This window comes from Myotis davidii, unplaced genomic scaffold (assembly GCF_000327345.1).
Source record: "Myotis davidii unplaced genomic scaffold, ASM32734v1 scaffold408, whole genome shotgun sequence".
Taxonomy (NCBI): domain Eukaryota; kingdom Metazoa; phylum Chordata; class Mammalia; order Chiroptera; family Vespertilionidae; genus Myotis; species Myotis davidii.
In genome coordinates this window covers 260,618-284,105 of record NW_006299389.1, presented here as the reverse complement: position 1 = coordinate 284,105, position 23,488 = coordinate 260,618, and the positions used below count along the sequence as shown (strand labels likewise).

Sequence of the window (23,488 nt, the reverse complement as noted above, 5' to 3'; positions counted from 1 at the left end):
TCGGCCTGCGGACTGAGGGGTCCCGGGTTCGATTCCGCTCAAGGGCATGTGCCTTGGTTGCGGGCATATCCCCTTATTTAAAAAAAAAAAAAAAAAAGAATACCTGCTATGGAATGATATATATGGAGAGCTATATTAACTCAAAGAAAGCAAGATGCAAACAGTGTTTATATGTGCTACTTTCCCCCTAATGAATGTGAGGGGAAATACAAATAAATGTGAAATATATATATATATATATATAATTATAGGAGGAACCAGGGGGGACACAGTTTCTCCTAATGTATTTATTTTGTTTTAGAGATTTACTTATAGAACCATGTAATGTTTCACATAATTATAAAACAATCAACAAAATGTGAGAAATCCCCAAAAATCAAAAGCAAAACGAAACAAGCCCAGTGTCCATCAATAGTACATGAGCGGATAAAAAAGCTGTGGTACATTTACACAATGGAATACTACTCAGACATAAAAAAGAAGAAAATCTTACCCATTGTGACAGCATGGATGGGCCTGGAAAACATTATGCTAAATGAAATAAGCCAGTCAGAGAAAGACAAGTACCTTACAACTTTATTCATGTGGAACCTAATGAACAATAAACTAACAAAGTAGAAACAGACTTATAGATAGAGAACAGACTGACAACTGTCATAGGGGAAGTGGGTTTTGGGATGGGGTGAAAATGGTGAAGGGATTAAGATGTTTCTCTCTCGCAATGATGTTTCTCTTTCTCTTCCCCTTTCTTCTCCTCTCTCTCTCAAGTCAATAAAAACATTTTCTAAATCAACTATTATGTCAGGTTCAACATGAAGGAGCTCTCACAACCTAGAGATGGGACAATTTGGGCACACACACACACACACAAAACTGAGTTAGATGAAAACAAATCCATTAGTTCATGAAACTTACAAGTAAAAATCTCACTGGCCAATCTCTGGAGAGTGCTAGGAAACTTACTCATTCTGAACACTGAAAAAGTTAAAGAATCATTCATTTATCCTACTTTCCTATATGAACCAACTGGTTGAGGTAAGTTCTTTATGAAAGAATAACAGCTAATAAATGAAGGAAAGAAGGTATCACCATTTTTGCAACACTTAAGGAAACAATGGATTTAGGTAAAGATTTATGACTGCTAAAGCCATTGTGGATCAGGCTGACACCACCCAAAATCTTACCACAAAAGAGAAGAAAAGCAGGTATTATGTGCCTCCCAATGACATACAATAAGTAAACACCATCTCTCAACTAACCTTATCAAATAATATAATTTAAACCCATCAAACCTCTAGAATTAAGTATAAGCTTTCAGGAAACTAACATTAATAGAGGAACATGTTAAACACCATTACAAAAATAATATAATCAGCAAAGTCCAGGCAATGAGAAAACTGAATAAAAGGGGGGTAATCTATAGGTTGAGACTTAACCACTCAATTAAATGAAATGGGCAGATCTTATTTTGATCTTTAACAATACATACATACATATATATATGCTTAAGCAACCATTAAGACCGAACGACCATTCGACCAGTCGTTATGACACGCACTGACCAACAGGGGGCAGACGCTCAATTCAGGAGATGCCCCCTGATAGTCAGTGCACACCCATAGCATACCTCCTGCGGCCCCTCCCCGTGCCAGCCGGTCCCCCAACAGGCCTCAATTGCTGGCCAGGCTGAGGGATTACCCATGCGCGAATTCGTGCACAAGGCCCCTAGTGTAAGTATATTTTTTAAAAATACAATTAAGTAAGTCTGAACGTTGACTGTTTATTTGATATTAAGGATTCATAAATTTCTTGTAAGATTTCTTTTAACGTGTTAGGGTTCCCAAGTCCATCCTCAGGCTCACTGATTTGCTAGGGCAGTGGTCGGCAAACTGCGGCCCCTTGAGTGTGGCTCTTCCACAAAATACCACGTGCAGGCGTGCACATACAGTCCGATTGAAACTTCGTGGCCACACTTAAGGGGCCCAAGAGCCGCATGTGGCTTGCGAGCTGCAGTTTGCCGACTACTGTGCTAAGGGAACTCACAGGATTCATTCTCACAAGATAGCAGATTGTCTGTTCCCAGGTCTATGATTTACTACAGAGACAGGATAAAAAGCAAAATCAGCAAAGGAAAAAGGCACATGGGGTGTTGTACAGAGGAAACCAGGCACAAACTCAAAGACTTCTCTCCCAGTGGAGTCACACTAACGTGCTTAATTTGTCCAGCAACAAGTGATAACCCATGTGAAATACTATCTACCAGGGATGTACAGTAAAGAATTCCCACCCTAGCTGGTTTGGCTAAGTGGATAGAGGTTGGCCTGTGGGTTGACGGGTCCCTTCCAGGTTCGATTCTGGTCAAGGGCACATGCTTGGGTTGCGGGCTCGGTCCCCAGTAGGGGGGTGTAGGAGGCAGCTGATCAATGATTCTCTATCATTGATGTTTCTCTTTCTTTCTTTCTTTCGCGCTCCCCCCCCCTCCCCCCCGGTCTCTGAAATCAATTTAAAAATATTAAAAAAACAAAACAAAAAGAATTCCCAATATTTTTAAGGGGCTAGTCATGTAGGCCCAGCACATACCAAAATTCCAGACTGCCAGAAGCAGATGTTTGGCATAAACCATATTGTTCACACAAACAGTTTAGGCACGGTGAACCATTTTTATCAAGGATTTTTCAGAAAATCCTCACCTAAAAGTAAAGCTCCCACACACCAAAGGTCAACTGCACACAGGCCTTTTAAAAAATAGGAGTCTCAAGTCTAATATGTTAGCTCTTTTCTACATACTTTAAAAAGAATGCTTTTAGCTATTTTGTCAGTTGAATGCTCTAAGACAGGGGTGGGCAAACTTTTTGACTTGAGGGCCACAATGGGCTCTTAAACTGGACCGGAGGGCCGGAACAAAAGCATGTATGGAGTGTTTGTGTGAACTAATATAAATTCAAAGTAAACATCATTACATAAAAGGGTTCGGTCTTATTTTTGTTTTGTTTTATTCATTTCAAACTGGCTGGATCCGGCCCGCAGGCTGTAGTTTGCCCACGGCTGCTCTAAGATGTCAAAATAAAAATGAACCTACAAAAATTAGCAAGAACAGGACTCGGTAGCAAAAGCCCTTATCATGATGGTCTGTCAGTTTGAAAGAAAGAGGTTGGGCTTTGAAAAGCATGAATGCCTGACAAACTCTTGGCCGGCCCAATGGTTAACTTTGGTCCAGAGACGGACCAAACAATTCCACATTGGGTAGAAACTGCCACGCCCTAGAACTGCTGCCATGCTTAGTCACTCGCTAGAGGATGTCCGAGGATGTCTGGAAGAGTGTGACCTTGATCACTGTGGCTAAAAGTTATAAACTGACTGCATTCATTCCTTGTAGCTGGTCAGCAAGTTCTTTCTATGGAGTTTTGAGCAGTGCGCCCACTATAGGTACTAAAGCCATACATAAGGCCATGTCTGGTTGAAATGATGTAAGGTTCGAGACAGTGATGGCAAACCTTTTGAGCTTGGAGTGTCAGCATTTTGAAAAACCCTAACTTAACTCTGGTGCCTTGTCACATATAGAAAAATTTTGATATTGCAACCATAGTAAAACAAAGATTTATATTTTTGATTTTTATTTTATATATTTAAATGCCATTTAACAAAGAAAAGTCAACCAAAAAAATGAGTTCGCGTGTCATCTCTGACACGCATGTCATAGGTTCGCCACCACTGGTTTAGGACTTGCTTCAAAGTAATCCAGTGGTGCTTGGAAATGCTAGTATATAGATGGCCAGGAGTTCACAATGGTTGAAGCTGAGTGATGGGTTCATTATACTGTTCTCTCAACCTCTACCTAAGTTTAAAGAATTCTACAATAAAAACAAAATGCTTTGAGGCTCAAGTTAAAATCCAAACAAAAGGCACTTTCTACTTTTTGCAGTTTTCCCCTATATGTATATAACATTTAAAGAGTTAACACTCAAGGCTTAGAATAAGATAGGCAGCCTTCTGTCCCAGCCCATACACTCGATTCCTGTTCTCCAGATGCAACCATTTTTAATTCTTAAGCTCTTTTATTTACCTCTATATTTTTAAGTAACACACTTATACTTTTTAACTTTCAACTGTTATTCTACCCATCCCTCATGTACAGTTCACTTGCATCCATCTTCCTTACTCATAGTTACTAACACAAGACCCTGCTCCAAGTGTTCATATATGTTAACAATTCTTAGGATAGAGGTAGGTGCTATTCTATCCCTATTTTACACATGAGGTACAGAAGTGAAATAAGTTGTTTAAGAAGAAGAGAGATGATTCAAAATTCTGATCATTTGGCTCTAGACACATACTCCTACATTGAAAAACTTTTTCTTGCTCTTAACATTATACAAACTAAGTTGGTTTGTATAATATTGATAAAAACCAATATTTTTAATAAAAGTTTTTACATGTTGACTAAATATTATACATAACTAAATAATGAAATGTGCTTTACATGTCCTTTCTTCCACTGATTTGTTTTCTGTTGATGCTTAACTGTTTTTTTTAGTTGCAACTTGCCGTTTTCTTGTGTACCCATCATTAATTTTCCATTCTGCCAGTTTTAAAACTCCTCTACATTCAGACATTTCTGATACTCTACTCATCTTTTGGGCTTCAAAACATTTTAAAGACCTCTGTCCTATCATAATCTGGAAGCTTGCTGTAGGACTAGACCACAGATGTCATGGTAGGACCTCCTTTCAACATTTCCTGTATTGAATCCTACTTCCTAAATACATCTTCCTGTTGTTTTTGCCCCTCAACTTGAGTGGGGATGAAGAGTGGTTAAAATGCTCTTTCGTATAAATTAACCAATCCTCTTGTTCTTAGCTTTATTTTGTATGCCTACCTCCAAGGTACCTGGTGAGTCCAAGGCCTGAGCCTCCCAAAGACTCTTCAATGCCAATTTACTTGCTTGTTGTTGGCTTCACATCCTTAGGTTTCAGCTTTCTCTTGACCTGCTAAGTTAGGTATCATTTATCCATTAGCTTACCTTCCAAAATGTTGCTGTTTTCTCTTCTGTGTCTTTTATTTCTATCCTATTTATTGTCCTTGGGGATTTACCCATTTATTCTTTTACTATCTTCTAGGACAGTTTAAGGAGTGGAGACAAACATGCATCTTAATCTGTCAAGTTTACTAATAACTGGAAGTTCTTTTTAATCTTGAGTTTCATTTACTACTCACCGTATACCTCCTATTCTCCAGTCATACTAATCACCCTTAGGTAACCCCATTATTTCCTACTTCTCTATCTTTGGTATCATATTCTTCAGGAATACAGAAGTATCTCTTCTACCTGTATTCTGAGCTCTGGGTACTCTAAATGCTGGGTGTGCATATTTCTATCACAGTATACTGTAAAATAGCAAGTTTTCATTAAGGAGCAGGTGTGCTCAAACTTTAGCATTTGCAGTGTACCAAGGCCTACAAATACTTGAAAACACACAACTCATAAACAGAAAAGTCTGCTTTTATATAACTAAAGCTCTTAATCGAATATAATAAACCAGTGATGGCGAACCTATGACACGCATGTCAGAGGTGACACGCGAACTCATTTTTTTGGTTGATTTTTCTTTATTAAGTGGCATTTAAATATATAAAATAAATATCAAAAATAAAAGTCTTTGTTTTACTATGGTTGCAAATATCAAAAAATTTCTGTATGTGACACGGCACCAGAGTTAAGTTAGGGTTTTTCAAAATGCTGACACGCCGAGCTCAAAAGGTTCGCCATCACTGTAATAAACTATGACTACTGTATTTCAAAAAGATCTCCTTGATTATGCTGTGTCTCCTATTCTTCCTTTGAGAAGTCTTGATCTAGACCAGTGGTCGGCAAACTGCGGCTCGCGAACCACATGCGGCTCTTTGACCCCTTGAGTGTGGCTCTTCCTAAGCCTTAGGAGTACCCTAATTAAGTTAATAACAATGTACTTACCTATATAGTTTAAGTTTAAAAAATTTGGCTCTCAAAGAAATTTCAATCGTTGTACTGTTGATACTTGGCTCTGTTGACTAATGAGTTTGCCGACCACTAATCTAGACAGTTCCACATCTATGGGAACACAGAATTCTATGCAGAGCTAGTAACAAAAAGACTTTTTAAATATTATGTTGTGGTACTCTTAAAAATGAAAAACCTGTAATCAGCTCAACTGCTTCTTACAGTAGCAAGCAAGTCTTTTTTCTTTAAGTAATATAGGCAGTTCCCAACACAGCATTACCATCACCTCCCACAAGTTCTAACGTGTGGTTGAAGATAACCAGTACAAATTAGTTCATGCAACTGATTTTTTCCAGCATTTGCACTGAGAATAACTGTACAAGAGACTGTATGAAATATTCTGGGAAGTGTTGAAAGCTTGAACAACTTCTGAAACAGGGCTCAAGATATCCCAAAGGCCTGAAACACAGAGAGGTAGGAATGTATCAAGGCCAACTTTACCTACACTGAGCTGAGGGCGAACCCTGTACCTATAGAAGAATGAAAGTAGGGTTCTTCATTCTCTCGTACATGACCTTGTGTTCTCAGAATCTGAAGTCAAGGCATTATTCTAATATAGGTATAAAATAAATTGATAAACAAAATAATCATTGAGTGAAGTCTGGGGAATGATGTTTTAGGGCAACTGATTATGCACAATTTAAAAAATAGGTTTATTATAAAATGGTAAAACTACATTTCCTTAGGTGACTTTAAAGCAACAAATACTTTTAGAAAACTCAAACTGTACTAAGCAAAGTAGTAGAACTGAAATTTCCTCCTAAAACACGGTTTCCTGATATTAATATGCTATAATAAGGACACCATTCATCTGGAGGCATGTTCTAGTTTAGCAAATCTTTAATGTCATACCACATGCAAAAGAAAGCATTTCTTATTCTAATAGATAGCATTACTGAGTTTCATGCCTTAAATGTCAAACTTACTCACAGATAATTAAGAGTAACTTACTTAAAACTGCTTACAGTAGCACTTTATATATTACATAAAAATAAATCTCATTTGTAGAATGCTAACAATGTTGGATAACTATATTAAGAATAATGGAAACAACATACTTAGGTTAAAAGATACCCATGCCAAAGATAAATCCATATTATTTAAAAATACCAAAATATCCTGGCTTTATTAATAAATAAGTGAAAATCAAAGAAAGAAATAAACAAACGAAAACTATTATTACTGGGTACTTTTCAAGGTTATTAGGAAATAACGAACCTAAGTCACATATTTACAGATGAGAAAATTAAAGCTGAAAGAGCTCAACCTAAACAAAAAAATTACCAATAAACCAAAGACCTAGAACTCAAACCAAATTCAAATGCCTGAACTATATAAAGCCTGTAGGAGAACCACTGCTCTGTGTATTTAATAGGCCCCTGAGGTACCTGTTTGAAAAGCAGGTTCAAGGAACCTACCACAGACCCACCCAATGCAGGGAGTAGGGATGCCTGGTGTCCCTCAGCAATCTGCATTTTATATAACTTACCTGGGTGAATCTGCAGTGTTGATGGCCATCTTTTTGAGAAAGACCAATGTAAAGGGATAATGTATATATTTGAAAAGGTAAAAATCAACTTGTATCTGTAAAGTCATTTTTCTAAGCACTATGTGATCTTTATAACACAACAGAAGAGCAATGGTTAAGGCCACAGACCTGTCTAACTTCTTCCGTCCTCCTTTTGATTATCATCCTTTCAGAATTCTGCAAGTCACAGAAAGTTAGAGGAATATTCTCAGTTTGGGGTAAATGTTAGTAGCAACCAAGAAGCAATGGGGCAGACTGGTCACTGCAGCAGGGTTCTGGAACTAAAGCTCTCCTTCTAGGTCCTCATACTGGAGATCAAGACACTTTGGCTTGTTCTTGATTTTCCCCCCACCAAAACCTAGAAATTATTCTGACATTGCTCAGAATTTTTGGGGACTCTTGTTCTGATGTTTAAAGATGTCAGCTCTGCTTAGCTACAGACAATAGTTATTCATACTTAAGATATAAGTAAACTTTCACAAGCATTTTTCTTCTTTAAATACATACTTCCTTATCAGACTATTAGATGTTTTCTAGTTTACTCCTCTTCACAGAAATGAGCTAAAATTTATACATCAAGATCTCTAAATTCAATAAAGCAATTAAAGCAAATCACTAACAAGAATAGTTTTCTCAAATTCACCTTTTTTAACTGGACTGGACTGTAAGACCAAATAAAGCTACATCTTGAATCCTTAAAAGCAAGAAAGTATCAGAGATGATTTTGAGATCTTGTTCAACAATATGTCAAATGCAGAAAGCTTATCCTAGAATGACTGCTGTATTTAAGAGCCTAATTTAACAGGAAAACCAGGACTAAGCTCAGAACAAATATGCATCTATTATGAAGTATCCCCCCCCCGAACCCATCTGAGAATATACCAACATACCATAATAGATAAATTCCCCATAAACACATTATGGACATTGCTTTCTATGCAAAGTTAGTATAGATAAAGACATTGAGAAATGGCCCCTCATTTAAAGTCACACACATCATTTAGCGTGAATGAAATATAATTTCTTTTAGAAATAGACTTAATTCTAGTATTTTTCTCTAAATGGAAACAAAATGGAAAAATCAACAAGACAACTAGACATGTACGAAAATAAGGATGAACACTCATAGTTGTCAGGTGTTACATATCATCTTCAGCCTTTAATAAAACGTATTTACTATATTTAAACTGTCACTATCAATCCCTTTCCCCCATATTGCTCTTTAGTAGAAAATGCTTGATAAAAATGGGCCAAACATTCATTCCAATCAAGACAAATTTCTTTCATTACAAAAAAATAAAATAAAATAAAATAAAAAGCCAAATAAATACTAAGGTACTGTGATTTGAGCTAGTATTATACCAAACTCAGGCCTACACCTTGGAATGTCTTACTCCATAGTTAAGAGCCCCTGAAACTAAAAATTTGATAACCCTTGGTTCATGCAATGTTTAAAGCTTCTTACTCTATTTCTACACTGTGCCATCTGTACAATACTTTATGCCTAACAATAATTTCTTTATTGACCAGAATCAGGTCCCAGATAGTTGTTTTCCTAGTTATTTCTTTTATACCTCAAGAAATAAAACTCAAAGCAAATCAAGAACTCTACTTGTTGACAGCAGATACACAGATAGCTAAAGGCCCCACCTCTGTAGTTTCTTGCCTCTTTGCTATGGCATTCAGGAACCCAGGGACTGAGTACTAAGAACACAAATTATTCCAGCCTCGATTTACCAATATTGTCAGTCTTGGCCAATCTCAGATCTTAATATTATTCTGGTTGTTGGTTCTATTACCACCTACTATGGTAGAGAGCAGGATGATAGCTCATTTGAAATAAGCTATGTTTTCAAGTTAGCCACAACCATGTCAGAAGTATTAGGAAAGTAAAGATTAAAGAGATCCCTTTTAACACCTTCTCACCCATCCTGAAAATCTGTTAACACCTAAGTCTTTTAAGACATTTTTGTGGTAGGAAAAATCACAACCACGTTAGGATCTTGAACACTTACACTCAATAAGGATTTGGTAGCATAATATAGGCAAACATGTTAAGTATCACTTGAATGAGAATGTAGGTTCATTTAGTGTGTTGAATAAATACTAAATCCTTCAGAACAGTAACTTTTATAGTAGGATTTTGAAAATAACAAAAATAATTCAGTGTTAGAAAAGTTAAGTTCTTTTTTTTAAAAAATATATTTTATTGATTTTTTTACAGAGAGGAAGGGAGAGAGTGAGTTAGAAACATCGATGAGAGAGAAACATTGATCAGCCGCCTCCTGCACATCTCCCACTGGGGATGTGCCCGCAACTCAGGCACATGCCCTTGACCGGAATCGAACCTGAGACCCTTCAGTCCGCAGGCCGATGCTCTATCCACTGAGCCAAACCGGTTTTGGCAGAAAAGTTAAGTTCTTAATACTGTCTTTATATAAACATTTTATTGGGGAGTTACTGCTGGGTATGAGGTTTGGGGAGGTGGAGGCGATAAAAATGTTCCAAAATTCGTTTGTGGCAATGCACAATCCTGTGAATACACTTAAAACCAACAAACTGCATTCTTTAAACGGATAAATTGTATGTGAACTATCTCAATAGCAAGCTGTTTAAAAAAAAAAAATCAAGTCCTAGCTGGTTTGGCTCAGTGGACAGAGCGTTGGCCTGCAGATTGAAGGGTCCTGGGTTTGATTCTGGTCAAGGGCATATGTCTGGGTTGCAGGCTTGATCCCCAGTGGGGGCATGCAGGAGACAGCCGATCAATGATTCTCTCTCATCATTGGTGTTTCTATCTCTCTCTCCCTCTCCTTTCCTCTCTGAAATCAATAAAAAATATATATTTGAACCTCATTCTAACAGCTATTACATTATGTTTTATATACTATCTAAAATATTAAAATATATATAAAAAAGCCTTATAGAGGAATAAACATACTAAATTAAGCCAGGTATTAGGCTACCAAAAACAACAAACCACTTAGGAGCCAGAGATAACTGAGCATTAAGGAGCCCTTATTATAAATATTAAACAAACAAACAAACAAACAGTAATAGACTGAACAGACCCCTAAATGATTTCTTCAAAAAGACTATTATTTGAAAACAATCTTGAAATGGAAGGCTTTGCTTCTATAAACAAAACATTAATGAAGTCCTCAATAGCATGAGCACTTACTCATCATACTCGATACGATAAATAACATCTTCATCAGCAGCAACTGAGTCTGAATTAGACGTAGAGGGTACATTGTCCAATTTATTTGTGCTCTCTTTGGAATTATGATTTACATTTCCATTAGTCCTTTTACAAGAACTGCCATTCTTCAGGGGAGTTTTGCCACGAGAATGTTCATCAGAAGCTCTAGTAATACTATGTATACGTGCTTCAAACCAGGAACCCAAGTTGACATCTCTGACATCCACCAATTCATTTACCTAAAAAAGTTTAAAATTAATTAATGAAGTGTAATTTCATCTACTGCTTTAAAAACCTTAGTATAACTTAGGTTATTTTCATAGTTATCACGGTTATATTTGTAGTTACTCGGGCTTAAAGTAATTTCAAAGATTAGATCAAAACTATTCTTTTTATATACTCTAAAAGTCCAATATTTACTAGTATAAAAATTAACTTTCCTTTTTAAAAAATTTTATTGTTGAAAGTATTTCATACTCAAAAATGAAGAAATTGTGCACATGTACAAAGGGAAGAATTTAGTGAACCCATTTATACAAAATAGGTAAGTTCTACCAGTTAGTAACTCACTAGCAAATGCATTATGACCTCAAAAACCAGAAATAAAATGAACAGAGCTATATGATGCAAGACAGATATAGTCAAGTCTAGTGGATGATCCAGAATTAACTGTGCAATGTAATAAAAGGAAAAACAGTATACCAGAAGTTGAGTTACAATGTGAAAGCTGGTTACTAAAAACAAACAAACAAACAAACTCACTCTCCTAAAAAATCTGAGGAAATTGGTCTAAAGGTCAAGGCCCTTTCAGCAGAAAAAAACCAAAAGACATCCCTTTAACCTGACCACTTTTAGGGTATCCAAAAGAATTCTGACATTTGGGGCAGGAGTAAGAGGCAGTATATGCTAAAAGTTAAATACCCATATGCCAGACATTATGCAAGGCTCCTTTATTTAGGCTTGTCCAATTCTAACAACTAAGACTTCCGATTTTACAAGATAAGGAAACAAAGTTAACTTGCTCCACTGAAAGCTAATGAAATATAAAGCTATAATTTGAAGACATCTTGACCTTGAAGCTTATGTTTTTGCCATGAAATGACAAGATGGGTAAACAAGAACTTTAAAGGTTAATTGATGAACTAAGAAATAAGATATTAAAAAAATAAAAAGGTTTCAAACCACCCAGTTAATATAGAAGGTAGAGAGAATACAGACAAAACAAAAAATTAACTATCACTACCAGAAGTACCACATTTGACCAAAGACACTGTATGTAGTAACATGGCAGCAATGAAACATCTTGAAAAACTTAAGGTTCAATGTATCATAAGAATGAAGAGTTTAGGAGAAAAGGAAAAGATCTAAAGGCCAACCAGGCTAGATACAACAAGATCAGAGATGGAGCATGGTACACACTGCATAAATTAACTCATGCATTAAATGGACACAGGGTCTTTTTCTTCCATAATAGCCACTGACAAGTGTAAAGAATTTTTCTTTTATTAATTTGTACCTGAGGATATTTTTCCATTGATTTGTTAGAGAGAGTGGAAGGGAGGGGGAGAAACAGAGAGAAACACACATCAATTGGTTCCTCCCACACACAGGGGATCTCAAGGTATGAGCCCTTGACCGGAATCAAACCCAAGATCCTTCAGTCCAAGGGCCAAGGCTCTATCCACTGAGCCAAACTGGCTTGGTAGAATTTAATTTCTTACAGGCAAAACAAAAAATAGATAAAACAAAAAATAATCAATCTATAATACTTGAGAGAATAAACTGAAGCTACTACTCTTTCAGAGCAAATCAAAATGTAAGGGTTTCATATCACACTACACAATTACTATTCTAGAAGAGAATGGAGCATATAGTTGATACAAAAACAGTCACAGCAAAAATACACTTAGCAATATAAACCTTACTATGGAAGAGTATGAGGTACAAATGAAATACTTAATTTGCATATGAAAAATAAGAAACTAGCATGCAGATCTAGTGTCTGGATAACGTAGTATTTGGAAATACAATTAGAGTTAACAGAAATCTATGTCAATCTAAAAATACTGTCATTGCTTAAACATCACACATTAAGGTAAGGCATTCTTTGAGTAACCCTAGATTTATAACTAGAAACAAGAACTACAAATTCTCCTAGAAAGTATAATTACCCACTCATGATATGCATATAAACTATATGGAAAAAAGGCTTTTAAATTCAGAAGTTTCTGAACATTACATAGACATTCTTAGGCCAAATTTGAATGGGTCATAATGCCTGTAAGAAAAAGGTTAAAACTCTTTTGTAAAATCTGTGTTTTGAAGACGGTTCAGAAGAGAATACTTGTTTCCTTGGCAGTATCCTCTGTTTTCATGTTAATCATAACTTTCTTAGTAATCCAGTTGAAATCAAGAACTGAAAAAGTCCAAAGCCACTACATGTACACCACCAAGAAGTCAACCCTAATGTAAACTATGGACTGAGGGTGATGATATATCAACGTAGGTACGTCAATTCTAGCAAATGTACTACTCAGGTAGGGGATTTGATAATGAGGAAGGCTATTCATGTGTTTTGGCAGGGGGTATATGAGAAATCTCTGTATTTTCCACTAAATTTTGCTGTGAACCTAGAATTGTTCTAAAGTGTTAAGTCTATTGCCCTGGCCAGATAGCTGCGTTGGTTAGAACGTCATCCCTATGCAACAAGCTTATGGGTTTGATAAATGGTCAGGGCATAAATAAGAATCAATCCATGAAAACGAAATAATTGAAACAACAAATTGATGTTTCTCTTCCCCTTTCTATCTCTAAAATAAAAATGTAAAAATAAAATGTAAAGCCTATAAAAAACCTAAAAACTAAAAAGTAATTATAGCCAGAAGAGAGCAATGAAAAAGCAGACAAGATGGCAAAGAGAAATATGTGGGGATTGGGAACAGTGTCTCAAGTGTACCGATGGACTTTAGTTTTAATGGAGGTAAATGACAACAGAGAGAGACTAATACCACTGGAAGAATTAATGTGTCTATCTCTCTCCCCCTCTCCCTTCCTCTCAGAAATCAATAAAAATATATTTTAAAAAACCCCAAACACTTTCTAATAATAAACTATTCCGTTTCATGACAAAGTATACATGACCAAGGTACTATATTCTTTTAATATATATGTTGGGTTCCAGCCCCAGCAGGTCCAGGGGTTCCCCAAGGTGTGGACGGAGTCGGCGAGGAAGGAATGACACGGAAACACCATTCAGTTGATCAGCAGCCTAGCCAGGATCTCTAGCCAGGATCTCCAGTCAAGTTCTGTCTAGGTTCTCCAGCCAGGTTCTGTCGCCAGGTTCTGTCTTTTATTGTCTTGTTACATCTGCATTTATACCAGTTGATTTTAATCCTATCAATTTCTATTTCAAAGGTTAGGGCGTTTCTTATCTCCATTCCAGGGAGTAAAGATTATGTAGTTTAAGGGTGATTGTTCGTAGTTAAAGTGATTAATTACCCGTATGGCATTTAGTTAAGGGATTTTATTCCCTCCTTAGCTTCATGGAAAAATCCCTACCTGGGGAAACAACCTTTCTCAGAGAGGTGACCTTGGTTAAAACACATAGCACCAAGAAGGTGAGCAAAGATTAGGAAGAGTATGCCATATACGCCAGGTCCCTTGAAGCATATGCTGTGCAGATGTTTCTTCCCTGAAGTGACTGTGTCAAGCAGCAAGGATGGACCAGCTTCCGGCATATACAGTCACAGTTTTATTTGCTAAATATAGCTTAAGCTTTATATGAATATGTTAATAATATTGGTATGCTTTTTGTCATGTTTTGCCTTGGCTGGTATGCTTCTGTGGTTAGAGCTTCAGCCCTGAGACCAAAGGGTCATTGGTTCAATATCTCAGTTGTAAGGTTGCAGGTTTGAGCCCCGGGCCCTGATCAGGGATCATGTGTGAGGCAACCAATAGATGTGTCTCTCTCACGTTAATGCTTCTCTTTCTCTCTCTCTGCCACCCATCCTCCTCCATACCTTCCACTCTCTCTTAAAAACAAAAACAAAACAAAACAAAAAAAGGAAAAAATATCCTCAGGTGAGGATTTTAAAAAAGTTATTATTATTTTTTATATATATATATAAAAGCCTCCAATTTCTTTATGTTGTGGGTCAATTTAGGTAATATTATAGGTATCTATTCTTTATAGGCTTAAAGCAATTCATCGATGTAGCCACCCTGGCCAGGTACTTTTAGATATTTCACTTCATCTACCAATTTTTAATTTAAAATTTTTTAAAAATATACATCTTTAGTGCTCTCAAAGAGGAAGGAAGAGGGAGAGAGATAGAAACATCAATGATGAGAGAGAATCATTGACTGGCTGACTCCTGGACGCCCCTACTGGGGATCAAACTGGAAACCCGGGCATGTGCCCTCAACTGGAATCGAACCCGGGACCCTTCAGTCCACAGGTTGATGCTCAATCTACTGAGCCAAACCAGCCAGGGTCCAATTTTTAATGTTTAACCTTGAAAATGCTCTGAAAATAAATAAATGAGTCTCAGTCCCAATTTATCTCAACTGGTAAGAATTAAGAAAGGAGCTATAATGATAGGATGAAACAAAACTGTCAACCAATTATTTCTACAAAACTTATTAGAACAGAATTTGAAAAAGTCGCTAATTGCAAAGGTCAATAAATAAATTGCATTTCTATATATTAACAAATAAATCACAATTTTAAAAGATAACCGTTTATAATAGCATCAAGAAACTACTAGAAATCAAAACAAGATATGTAAAGAGAAAACTAATTAAGATGTCAACGACCTAGATTAATGGAGACATCTATCAATTCATGAAAGAAGGCCTATTGAAAAGATGTCAATTCCAAGTTGATCTATATACAATCTCCATCAAAATCCCTCCATTATTATTTTTCTGTAATTTTGACAAGCTAATTCTAAAATTTTACATGCAAATGTTAAAGCCAAAAACCAAGACACCTTTGAAAAGGAATTAAATTTGGAGATGGAGAAAAGGGAGATATCAAAACAACATTATAGTACTTAGAACAGTGTGGGCACAGGGAGAGATAGGCAAACAGACCAATGGAATACAGTAGAGAGCAGTTTGGCAGTATCCTGTGAGTGAACAACCAGCACTTCTATTTCTAGATAAAAATTCCTAGAGAAATTCTTGAGCATTCACACCAAAATACAAATAGGTTTACAGCAGAACTGTTTAAAAAAACTAAAAGTGGAAACAGTTCAAATGGCTAATAATCACAGGTAGACACATATATTATGACATGTTAATAAAATGAAATAATATAGAAGTGAAAAATATCATTGATGTGTCTATCTCTCTCCTTATCCCTTCCTCTCTGAAATCAATAAAAATATTTAAATAAGTAAATAAAGCTTTATGCAGAATCTCTCAAAGTTGAGAAAAAGTAGAATTCCATTATATAAAATCCAAATACTGGCAAAAGAAAACATTGTTTAGAGATATATACATTAACACTATAGAAAAACAAGAAAATGATCATAAAAGTCAAAATAAGTAGTTTACCTTGTTCTGAGAGGGAAATGTGTTATTGGTAAGGACATATAAGAGGCTTTAAAAAGGAATTGGCATCATTCTACTTCTTTCTTAACCTTGGTGGAATTACACAGGTATTTGCTTTATTATGCTTTAAATTCTACCTATATATTTTACATTTTTAAAAGACTGTAAAAAGTATTAACAGCCCAATCTTTACTTTCAAATGGTAATCAATGTACATATTCACAACATCCTGAAGAGAATAGACTAACAAGAATTTTTAAAACCTTTTTTTTAACTTATTTTATTTTAGTAAAAAAATTTTTTCAAAACCCCACACTTTTTATTGATTTCAGGGAAGAAGAGAGAGGGAGAAAGAGACAGAAACATCAATGATAAGAGAGAATCATTGATCGGCTGCCTCCTGCATGCCCCACACTGGGGATTGAGCCAGCAACCCTGGCATGTGCCCTGACCAGGAATCAAACCATGACCTCCTGATTCGTAGGTCAACACTCAACCACTGAGCCATGCTGGTCAGGCTAAAAAGTTTTTAACATTGATTTTTAGAGAAACATCAATGTGAGAGTAAAACTTCGATCTGGTGCCTCCAGCACCCCGCCCCCCCCCGCCCCCCGCACCAGGAATTGAGCCTGAAATCTAGGCATGTGCCCTGACCTGGAATCAAACGGGCAACCTCTGAGTCACAATAGCCAGGGTACAACTAACAAGAATTCTGAATACAACATACCTTATACAGTCCAATGCCAGGATCAATAAGAAAATCACGAGCTGATGTAGGTGGCTGACTGGAAGATCTCACTCTTGGTGCTTTCTTCACTTTAGGTGGATTATCAGAACAGGGTTTGGCCTTAACATCACTCTGTTTAGATGTGCTAGGAAGATCAGAATCTGGGCGAGCTAGTAGCTGAATTATATCATTCAGTCCAACATCATAGTCAAATAAAGTATATCCATCTTCCAACTAGAAACAAAAGATAGAAAAGATTAAAATGCTTCTCTCAAAACTTGATTTTTCTATATCTTTAGGTACCCAAAGGTCCTAGCCAAATTATTAAAACAAAATGCACAGCATTGTATTCTAGTGATCCTGAATCTATTCATCTATTACTTTATGGCCTCTGATGTCAATATCTTCTCAGGACTTCAATAAATTAAGAATTATTTCATATTAGCTATAGGGTACACTGATAGCCACTGAAATAAAAAACAACACATCATTGCTGTTGTGACCACATCACCTAAGAAGAAAAAAAATCTAGATTTCTCACCAAATTTTATTTCAATGAACAGTGCCTGAATCCACTGAAAGAAAAAAGTTTTATGAAAGTGACTTTTTTATGACCTTGTGTTCATAAAGACATTAAAGTAACCATTTCATCTTTCTGAAGATTAAATTTTTTTTAAATCAAGCAGGAAAAAACACTTCAAGCAGGATTACAGTTCTTGCTCATGCTATTCCACTTGCCTAAAGTTCTCTAATTCCATCCATTTCTTTTTTTTCTTTGAGAGAAAAACTGACTGGTTATGTTCCACATGCACCCGAATGGACCACCACCAACTTGGGTGTGTACTCTGTCAGGGAATGGAAACTTGCAAGGGATGACACTCCAATCAACTAAACCACACTGGCCAGGGCCCATCCATTTCTCAAGCTTGTAAGTTACATCATGAAAAATCTTTCAGGTTGAATAAATTATCCTGCAACTTACCCATATTTTCGCAAGGTCTCTATAATACATTGAATTGTGTCAATCCAAATATTTGATATCCTAATACCATCTATATCAGAATGTGACACTTGGCAACACGGTCTTTACAGAAGTAATCAAGTTAAAACTAGGTCATAGAGGTGGGTCCCAATCCATTGTGATTGGTATTCTTACAAAAAGTTGAAATTTGGCCCTTCCTGGTGTGGCTCAGTTGGTTGGAGCGTCGTCCCACACATCAAAAGGTGGTGGGTTCCATTCCTGGTCAGGACATATATCCATGTTTCAATTTGATCACGGGTCGGGTCGGGGCATGTTTGGAGGGCAACCGATCAATGTTTCTTTCTCACATTGATGAGTGTCTCTGTCTTCCTCTCCCTCAAATCAATAAAAACATATCCTCTTGGTGAGGATTTAAAAAAGTAGATACAAAGTTGAAACTTGGATAGAAAGGCACACAGGGAGGAAACAACCATGACTGGAGTGTTACTACAAGCCAAAGAACATCAAAGATTGCTAGCAAACACTAATAGCTAAAGGAAGCAAGGACGATTCTTCCCTAGAGCTATCAGAGTGAAGGGTCCTACTGATGGGACATCTTGATTTCAAAAGGATAGCCTCCAGAACCCTGACACAAAAATTTCTGTGGTTTTAGGTTTTGGTACTATGTTACAGAAGCCCTAGGAAACTAAGTCTCCATTTGTTTCTTTGTAAAATTCGCTGGCCATTTCACTATGATACAATAAAACTAAACTCCTTCAAGATTAGAACTATCATTTCCCTAGGCACATCAACCATTTAATTGTTCATTTCCCCTTCTTTTACACAATTACCTATCACCATCTACAACTCTATCACCGTAAGACCATGTTTAAGAAGTCAACTGAAGAACAAAAGTCTGCCCTTGAATGATAAACTTAGTAATGTATTAGATTAAGTAATTGTAATTCAAGTGGTCCAGAAACACAATCCTGCACATTACAGGTGTTCACAATTCTTAAGTAGAACAAGGGATCAAGAAATTCGTAAAATTCCCAGTGGGGAAATTAAATTAAGACACTATCTCACGGGTTAGTTAATATACTTATTCCAAATAAGTGAAAGGAGTCTTCCAAAAGCCAGTAAGCAGATATTCCCTTATAGGGATGGCAAAGTTAATATTGTTTACCTTATTAAAAGACAAACAAGAACTCCCTCTAATCCTGAACTCCTGGGTTAAAAACGAGAGGTAGGAAAAACCATACATTCACACCTTCATTTTGACACTTCTCCAAGATCCCCCCACCCCCCAAAGAAAACAGAACGCAATAATTCTGGAACAGCTGAAAAACACACAATTTAATTGAACATACAACTGTTGCATATTATGATAATTATTTTAAAAAATGGAAGTGTTTAAAATAGAAAACAAAAACACCTCTCCAATAGCACAGAATGTGCAAGTTAACTGGTAGGGCATTCCCTAAAATGATGAGCTGTTATGGTGGTATAATAATTGGAAATCCAACGTGTTTCCATAAACATTTTTTCCCACTGAAATTTGAGGCACAAGAGTCAGAGGGACATTGAGGGTATTCTTATATACTCAACCCCTTTCACTAGTTTCTACCAAGTCAGTAAATACAAGCTGCTTCAAAGGGTACTTGGTTTGAAAGGAAAAGTAATGCCTGAGTGAATGTCAGAGTGAAGCACTAAGCATATTCAAGGCATGAGGCCCTAGAAGTTAAGCTCACATTAACATGTAACCATCTTTCCAATTATGTATGCTTACTATGAGAGCCACTTTGACCCATATTATCCACTCCTTTCCCTAATTCATAGCTATCTTTCCAGTTTTCCTAAAAGTTATTATCTATTTCACATCAAGTTCCACATAGCTAAGCCACTGTTAAGAGTTGTAAAAAAATGTGGGAATGATTTGTTACTGGAAAAGTACTTAAGTTCTCCTAAATTTAACAGTGCAGACTAAAAGTTACCTGTCACTTAAACTATACTCTGAGTGGGAAGGGGGTTGGGTCACTTAGAAATTACAAACACCTATGAATTTCAGGCACGTAACTCTAAGTCCATCAATGTCTCAGCAGAAAATGTTTGAGAACTGCCTGCCTAGAAGACAGAGGCCCAACATTTATAATGCTAGAGAGGCAGGAATGGTCCTAGAATTTTGTTTTGCCAGACTGCACTCTTTTTAAAAAAAAATATATATTTTTTATTGATTTCAGAGAGGAAGAGGGATAGAGAGACAGAAACATCAATGTTTCATGTACCTTTCACTTATAATATATACAACAGATAACACACAAACACAACCTTTAAATAGACAAACATTTTTTACTTTGTAGTTTGTATAAAAAGTCCACGGGCAGCCGAAACCGGTTTGGCTCAGTGGATAGAGCGTCGGCCTGTGGACTAAAAGGTCCTGGGTTCGATTCCAGTCAAGGGCATGTACTTGGGTTTTGGGCACATCCCCAGTAGGAGATGTGCAGGAGGCAGCTAATCGATGTTTCTCTCTCATCGATATTTCTAACTATCTCTCTCCCTTCCTCTCTGTAAAAAATCAATAAAATATATTTTTAAAAAAAGTCCATGGGCAAAAGGCAACTACTCAGTTTTTCTTCAGTTTTGGTTCATAGCTCTTATCTACCATCTACTCTATGGTTATCTCTAAGCGGTACAGGTGAAAGAATGAAAAGAGATTTTTTTCAAAGTAGGAAAAGCTCTGGATTCTCACTAGATTTAGAGAAGCACCAATGCAACTTCTTTTTAAAAAAAATATATTTTTATTGATTTCAGAGAGGAAGAGGGAGAGAGAGAGAGAGAGAGAAACATCGATGAGAGAGTATTATTGCTTGGCTGTCTCCTACATGCCCCCACTGGGGATTGAGCCTGCAACCCAAGCATGTGCCCTTGACTGGAATCGAACCCCTGACTTTGCAGTCTGCAGTCCAACAATATCCACTGATCCAAACCAGCTAGGGCGTAACTTCTTAAAACAACAACAACAACAACAAAAAAACCCCACCAATCCCCAAGGTGCTTCACACTCAACCCCCACCCCTCATAAGAGAATACCCAAATGAGGTTACCCTACTTTAACCAGAACTTAACCTTGAATTGCTAATTCTCCACTTTGACCCTCAAAAGTGGAGTAAATAGCTTCTCAATTTTATTTGCATACAGATCACCTGGGGTCCTTGTTAAAAGACAGATTCTACTTCTGTGTGAGGCTCCCAAGGTGAAGTTAATGCGGCTGGCTCTGCTGATCCAGGGACCATACTTTGAATAGTAAGAAACTAATAGGAGATTGACTATCATTCAACTTTCATTTTCAAACTCTGGTGTTCATCAGTCTCTCCTGTGGGATCTTGTTAAATTTAACTACTTGCAATTCTGGGGTAAGCTGAACATCTATAATAAAATATCCACAAGTGATTCTGATACACACTAAAGCAGTGTATGAGGCCCAGAAATCAGGATTTTAAAAAGATCCCCAGCTGATTCTAATGTGCAGCCAAGGTTGAGAACCACTGCACCAAATGGTAAAAGCAGCTGGTATAACAAAGGGGAAAGGGTACCATTTACATCATGGACAGTGTAAACTTGTTTTTAACGTTTTTCACTATGGCAGTAAAGCCTCTTGAAGAAGGAGTGCCTTTTCCTAATAAGTATGAAGGCATTTTACAAGGTAAGGGCAGTCCTGTGACACCAATCCAGTAGTTGCCTGCTACAGACATACTACCCTATCTATGCACTGTGAACTCCAAAGCGGGAAGATGGAGATGATAATCACTGCCATGACAACTTGTAATCTCATAAGGAAGCAAACACAGCTGGAGCAGTGTCTTCCTTTCTCAGTCTCCTACTCAATGAGCATCAAAGGTCCATTCCTTACCCCTACTGGTTTATCACTGAGCTGGGAAAAAAAAAAAGTTACTTTATCAACTGTCCTGGGGAAAGAAGCACAAAAGGTTTTATCCCAAACACTGCCCTGAACCTGGAACCAGGTACCTGGTTTACTGGAAATTTATTGTGTTAATACTGAATTTAACCCAACCCTACCTTTCCCTCAAGGCAACCAGGTGCATACTCTTTTAGCATGTCTGACATGGGGGTTTTGCCCAGGAATACATTTCTCATGCTTCATTTCCATCACTGGTGCTGAAATCACCAAAGCATCCCAGGCATTCATGTACTATTGTTCCTAGTACAATTCACAAGACTTGATTTCATGCGTTTCACCTTTGACCAAAATACTAAAAGGTACCAGCCACCAGCAGCACATCAATATAAATCTACATAGTGTTTTATACAATTATTTAAAAAGCGAAGTTTATAACTAAACTGAACACCCGTTTTTATTACAACTCAAACACTAAAGGATCAATATAAACTGGCTGCAAGAACAGAGCAAAGAAGCAACAGCATTTATTTAAAAACAAATTAAAATAACCTCAGGGCTCACTCTTAGAGAGTAATCTTGTTACTCTGAAATTTCTGGGCAGATTTAGAAGCATATCAAGGGTAGGAAAATATTCCTTTCAAATCCTTTGTGGCTGTAGGAAAACGGCTACCACCAAATCCAAGAGAGCTACATTTATTTCAAACCACAGGATCAGAGCCAAACTGTGGTCTATCAACGGTTGAATGCCAACTTTTTCAGTGGGTCAACATAAAAAAAAAAAAAAAGGACAAGAAAAATAGGATGTGTCTGGGGCTCCGGTACAGACCGAGAGAGACTTGTGGGATAGGAAAAACCTCCAATGGGCCCGTGCACGGCCATACCATACAAGAGACCAGGGACGCCCATAGATACGTGCACCGCCAAAAACACTTCCAGCCTTTCGCTCTGTACCGCGGGCTGTGCTCCAGCTGGCCTGTTAAAAACAGGTGAGGAGACTATTCAGATTGGCGACAAGAAGAGCACAACAGTCTCTCATGTTCCCTTCCTGTCTGGGAATAACCTTTTGGGCCTATACTGGGCAGCGGAACCCCGGCCCCGGGTTCCACCAACAGCTCCCTCAGCCCAGGTCTCTAATCTTCCCCGAGAGAGACAGATTGCAACTCGAGGAGGCGGCGAGGGACGGGGACCCAAAGTTCTGGAAATCTTGCAAATCTTCAGTGTTTACAAATCCCTTCCACACCGACGAGGCAGAGCTAGGGTTCTGGTGCACGGTAGGTTAAGTTTCCCTCCCTCTTATTCGGGAGCCGTTAGCCGGCTCAGCGCCGCCGGGAGCCCCAGCCGCCGGCCCTCCCCACCTGCACTGTGGCATGGCCGCCACGGCCCGCTGCTCTCCCCGCCCTCCAGGGGCCCCTGACCCCGCTGAGCGCGGGAAGCGCAGGAACCCACGCGCTCTGGGCGGCTGCCGCCCCCACTGGAAAGGGCAGCGGGGGCTCAGAGTTCTAGGCGCCCTCGCTTCCGACCCCGCCGGGCGCACCTGCACTCGGGGCTGGCGGGGCCCGGG

At 37.7% G+C, this 23,488-nt stretch overlaps 1 protein-coding gene across 1 annotated transcript in view; it reads right to left on the bottom strand.

The window, feature by feature from the left end:
* Window positions 1–23,488, bottom strand: part of UHRF2 (ubiquitin-like with PHD and ring finger domains 2, E3 ubiquitin protein ligase) — a 61,798-nt gene that overhangs the window by 37,708 nt on the left and 602 nt on the right. The window contains exons 2-4 of the mRNA XM_006774840.2: window positions 20,353–20,368; window positions 17,048–17,281; window positions 10,744–11,003 (exon numbers count right to left, since the gene is read on the bottom strand). Of these exons, the coding sequence (XP_006774903.1) occupies window positions 10,744–11,003; window positions 17,048–17,281; window positions 20,353–20,368 (510 nt within the window). The remainder of the gene's footprint in view (window positions 1–10,743; window positions 11,004–17,047; window positions 17,282–20,352; window positions 20,369–23,488) is intronic.